The sequence below is a fragment of the Salvia splendens genome, chromosome 7 (assembly GCF_004379255.2).
Source record: "Salvia splendens isolate huo1 chromosome 7, SspV2, whole genome shotgun sequence".
Taxonomy (NCBI): Eukaryota; Viridiplantae; Streptophyta; class Magnoliopsida; order Lamiales; family Lamiaceae; genus Salvia; species Salvia splendens.
In genome coordinates, this window is record NC_056038.1 from 34,702,937 (window position 1) to 34,708,507 (window position 5,571).

Genomic DNA, 5,571 nt, shown 5'->3' on the forward strand with positions numbered 1-5,571 from the left:
GAATTTAATTTACGAGACATATACGAGAAACATTAATAATACTATCCACATCACTATTAACAAATATATACAAAATGAAATAATTAACAATCACACAATATGCGAAATTTAATTTACGAGACATATACGGGAAAATGACGAACAAAGCGCGTATATATAGTGTTTCGAATTATTTATTTTTTTTTTTTTTCGCGCTAGGCGGTGCGCTGGGCGATCCGGGCGCTGCAATAGCGCCGAACGGACCGCCCAGCGCCACGCGACCGCCCAGCGCTGCGCGATTTCTCTCTCCAATCGCCCGCTGGGCGGCTGCAATAGATCGCCCAGCGAACCGCCCAGCGCCGGCGCTCGGCTGGGCGGTCGCTGGGCGCCTATTGTGGATGACCTTACTCCATTTACATGTCCTTAATACTATTATCCAGTCACATTTATCATTATTTCGAAAATGAAGGAAAGTCAAACATATAAATTGAAAGAAAGAGAATATGAAAACGATGAAAACGACGAATACGGGACGAAATCAAGGCTGTAATACCAGAAGGTGGACAAGTACAACTAATGAACACGGAAGAAACAGTTGTTTTTTCGTTGATTTGAAATCAAATAAAACGGCCCATGTTCGCAGGAGTAAGAATTTGTTATTTCATCCAAAGAAAGTTAAAGTCTTGACAATAAAAGTTCTTCTGATTGCATTCAAGACAGGTAATGAAATGCTACTTTTTCCTTATTATTTTCAGATCTTTCCTTTTTCAGCTATGTAAGACTACAGTCGTGTTTATGCAAAGTAGATTTCAAGCTTTTAGTTTATTGGGGGTTTAAGATTGAGATCAGAAGAAGAATTTGGGTTTCTTCATAGTTTCAAGATCAGTTTTTTAATTTTCACTTTTTCTGAGTTTATGAATAGAATCTGTAGTTTCTGGAATTGGGTTGTGTGGATTTATCTTTTTCTTTCTGTTTTTGAAGGTGGGTTGGGAAATTTTGATTCATTCATTTCACTTTGGTTTAGATTGGCTTTATTGATAAAAATAGCATAATTGAGTTTGACTGTGGAAAGAAAGTGCTATTTATGATTGATTCTGTTTTATTGGTTGTGAATTTTGATGGGCATATAAATGGGGCTTATTACTCTGCAGGTTTTGATAAGAAAGCATGAACCGCCATCCATCTGGAAGACTAACTTCAGGTTTTCATTTTATGCATTTTGCAATTTTTGAATGAATTCTTTCTATTAATTGGTTAAATTGGAAGTATTTGTCTGTGTGTATTCACTTAGTATTGTAAGTATTTTGGGCAAGTTCTAAGTTAAAGAGAAAAAGAAGGAATAGTTTCAGAAGTTAGGGATTGTAAAACAAAATCTTACACAAAGAAGCTAATCACCTTTACTAATACGAAAAAAATGTCGTGGACCGCTCTTGTATGGATATCTTTCTCGATATTACTACTGTTTACATTGATCAGTTATGGTGTTTTATCACAGAGTCTTGTATGGATATCTTTCTCAATATTACTACTGTTTACATTGATCAGTTATGGTGTTTTATCACAGAGTCTTGTATGGATATCTTTCTCGATATTACTACTGTTTACATTGATCAGTTATGGTGTTTTGTCACAGATTTTTGTATGTATATCTTTCTCGATATTACTACTGTTTACATTGATCAGTTATGGTGTTTTATCACAGAGTCTTGTATGGATATCTTTCTCGATATTACTGCTGTTTACATTGATCAGTTATGGTGTTTTATCAGAGTCTTGTATGGATATCTTTCTCGATATTACTACTGTTTACATTGATCAGTTATGGTGTTTTGTCACAGATTTTTGTATGTATATCTTTCTCGATATTACTACTGTTTACATTGATCAGTTATGGTGTTTTATCACAGAGTCTGTATTTTCCCATCTTTATGCTGGTTCTTGAACATGTATTCAGGTAAAAGAGCATTGAAAGATCTTTTGGCTCGACCTGACAATCGCGTGTGTGCAGATTGTGGTGCTCCGGACCCCAAATGGGCGTAAGTCCCTCATCGAGTCTCTGTCTTTCCTTGCTTTATCTTTACAAATGTTGACACTAATTTTAGTAAGATGGACTTTGACGAAATTACAAAGTTTTTTGTGTATTGTTTATTTGAGGCTCGAAAAGATAGTACTTAGAGCTCACTAGTTCATGGTTTGTATATGGCCGTTTTTCATTTCAGGTCGTCAAATATTGGAGTCTTTATATGCTTAAAGTGCTCTAGTGTCCATAGAGGCCTCAACATGCATATTTCAAAGGTGACTTCTTATAACCGTTTTCTGCTCCGTGGCGTGCAGCGTGCTTATCCCAATATGAAGTATTTTCCCTTCATCGATGCTTCTCTATTCTGCAGGTTCTGTCTGTGACATTAGATGACTGGTCCGACGATCAAATAGATTCGATGGTTGAAGTTGGTGGAAATGCATCTGCAAATTCCATTTACGAGGCTTATATTCCTCAAGGGGTGTCAAAGCCTAGGCCCGATGCTGGCCCTGAAGCACGCTCTCAGTTTATCAGGTAAAGTCCGTGTTTAAAGTCTTGACGATTAATCAATACATAACGAAATATTAGCTTGGGATTTTACTGCTCATTTTCAGCTAGTTGTTTGTATATTTGTTTGTTTGTTTTATTATTCTTAATTTGCACCTTTTAGATCGAAGTACGAGCTTCAGGAATTCTTGAAACCTAGCCTGCGTATTCTGTCGACTGCTTCAAAGAACTCTTTTCGATCTAGTATGTCTACGAAGATTTCTGATAGCTTTCGAAGTAAAGCTTCATCACAGCAGCCAGTATGTCTCCTCCTTTCCACCTTTGGAAGGACTAAACTTTGTTTCTTTCATACGAAACTCACTGTCCCGATAACTTGATGCATAGCAAGCTAATGCCAGTTCGGTTGCAGGAAGGCACGGCTGAGTTTATTGGAACGTTGAAGGTTAAAGTACTAAAAGGCACGAATCTAGCTGTTCGAGATATGCTATCTAGTGATCCGTACGTTGTCTTGAAACTCGGGAAACAGGTCAGTAAATCAGAACCTCCTTAATCTATAGACCGAGTTTTCATTCACCGCATTTCCCATGTTTCTTTGTGGTGAACGATATTTATTCTTGTTCGTAGAGAGTTCAAACAGCTGTGGTGAAGAGCAACTTGAATCCCGTGTGGAACGAGGAACTTATGCTCTCCATTCCACAAAAATACGGCCCTATCAAGCTGGTACGAACCCCTCATATCACTGCGCTGTTGCATGATCTGATATTGAATCCATCACGCGTTGTAATGATCCTTTCGTGTCTGAAACCACAGGAAGTTTATGACTACGACACTTTCTCTGCGGATGATATAATGGGGGAAGTCGAGATAGACATTCAGTCGATGATAACTTCTGCTACTGCATTTGGGGATGTTGGAACGTTCGAGAACATGCAGATCGGGAGATGGTTGAAGTCGAACGACAACGCACTGTTGGAAGACAGCACAGTGAATATTGTGGATGGGAAGGTGAAGCAGTTAGTATCTTTGAAGCTGCAAAATGTGGAATCTGGAGAAATACATCTTGAGCTGGAGTGGATGCCTCTTGATCAATAATAGTACTATATAAATTGTTGTGTTTTTTTTATGTTGATATAGATTTGTTATTTTTTTTTTCTCATTGTTATTTGAAAGATAAATATTCAAAGTCTAGGAGCCAGGAGGGTTATTTTTCTTTTTTTACTTTAATAAAATCAGTAAATTTTTTGTATTTTATGTAAATCACTCTATAAAAGCTTATTTATCAAACAATATTTTACATAAAAAACAAAGTTTGAAATCTATCTAAATTGATATTACCCTGAAAGAATTTTATTGGATTTCATAATAATTCTTTAGGCGATAGAAGTTGTCTTTTTACACATGATTAATTGTCTCCTGCAAACTAATTTGTCCTAATTTATGTATAGTTAATAATTTTTTTTGTCGACACAGTTGTACAATTGGTTAACTCTTTTTTTGGTTTCGGCCCAACCATTGTGTGATGGGATTCAGCGTTCCAGCTTAGGGCTGGAAAAAAATACCGAAAAATACCAGCTTTATCGTACTGGAAAAATACCAAAAATTTTCGGTATACCGTGATTTTCGGTACGATATGATACATTACCGAAAGATTTTGGTAAAGTAACGGTATGAATTTTCATATACCTTGGTATAGCGTTGCATACCGAAATTAGGTATATACCATAAATTAAGGTATACACCTTAAAATACAAATATAATTATATAAAAATATATATGTTATATATTTTTAAATTATAAAATCTATTGTGAAATATAAATATAATTATGAATAAAATATATTTTTTAAATTATAAAATATAAATAATATTCTAAAAAACCCAAATTATCTATTTTCATTGACGTTGAAAGCCAGGTTTACCGCAAAATTACGGTATACCGAAGATAAGGTGCGATATCGGTATGAATTTCGCCATACCGAAAATAAGGTACACTGAAAATTTTGGTAAGGTAAATGTATGATTTTTTCGCATACCGAATTTACGGTAATGTATACGGGATGGTGGTTTCAATAAGGTATACCGTACCTACCCACCCCTATCAGCTCACCTATCAGCTCACCGCCAGCGACCCGATTCAATACTTATTTTAGAATATTATAATTGAAATAATATGGAGCAAAATTATAATCATACTTTATTACACGCATCACGTTTTTATAATATTTGTACAATATCTATAGAAAGAGTACGCCACTACTTTCCTTGTAGTTCGATATTGGTTTCTTGAGGTTCAATATAATCCAATAACTTTTCCATTTACATTCATGTTATATAGTTCTCCCTCCGTTCATAAAATATTGTCAAAGTTTGACTCGACACGAATTTTAGAAAATGTGAAGAAAACTGAATTGAAAAAGTTAGTGAATGAGGGTCCCACATTTATACATTAGTTTTATAATAGAATGTGAGTGTAAAGAGTTAGTGAAAAGTGGGGTCCATTTACCAAAAATAGAAAAAAATAAAGTAGACAACTTTTTATGGACGAACAAAAATGGCAAAACTGGACAACATTTCACGGACGGAGGGAGTACAATGTTCTTATAGGGGTGGGTTGGTACGATATACCTTACCGAAACCAGCACACTGTATACCTTACCGTAAATTTGGTATGAGAAAAAATTATATTTACCTTACCAAAATTTTCGGATGTTGGTGAATGGTGATGTGGGCAAACTAAGAAACACTTTATTTTCAACTTCTACAAAATTATACAACTCACTCATATTTATAGGCATTCTTTACTTATTCTATCATTCTCCACTTTATTCTTTTAAGGTGAAGGTGAAGGATATGAATGAAGAGAGCATTTAGTGGAGGGTGTTTGATGCTAAAATAGGCTAGTGAACTAACAACTGTTTTAACACCGGTTACAGACTTGTTTGGTCACATTTCAAGAGCCAAGACTTGAATGAGAAAACTAAAGCCTAAGGGTATGTCCAATATGAGAATGAATAAGAAAAAGAGATTTTATCATCAACTCAGCTACAGCTACACCATAGTAGTATA

The 5,571-nt window shown here is 35.4% G+C and overlaps 1 protein-coding gene across 1 annotated transcript; it reads left to right on the forward strand.

Annotated features, from left to right (window-relative positions):
* Window positions 1-453: 453 nt before the first annotated feature.
* Window positions 454-3,763, forward strand: LOC121810263 (ADP-ribosylation factor GTPase-activating protein AGD12-like). The gene is made up of 9 exons (XM_042211040.1): window positions 454-699; window positions 1,131-1,180; window positions 1,934-2,015; window positions 2,199-2,274; window positions 2,370-2,533; window positions 2,670-2,805; window positions 2,916-3,032; window positions 3,131-3,226; window positions 3,317-3,763. Exons 2-9 carry the CDS (start codon window positions 1,147-1,149, stop codon window positions 3,596-3,598), a joined length of 987 nt encoding a protein of 328 aa, XP_042066974.1. The 5' UTR covers window positions 454-699; window positions 1,131-1,146; the 3' UTR covers window positions 3,599-3,763.
* Window positions 3,764-5,571: the final 1,808 nt, after the last annotated feature.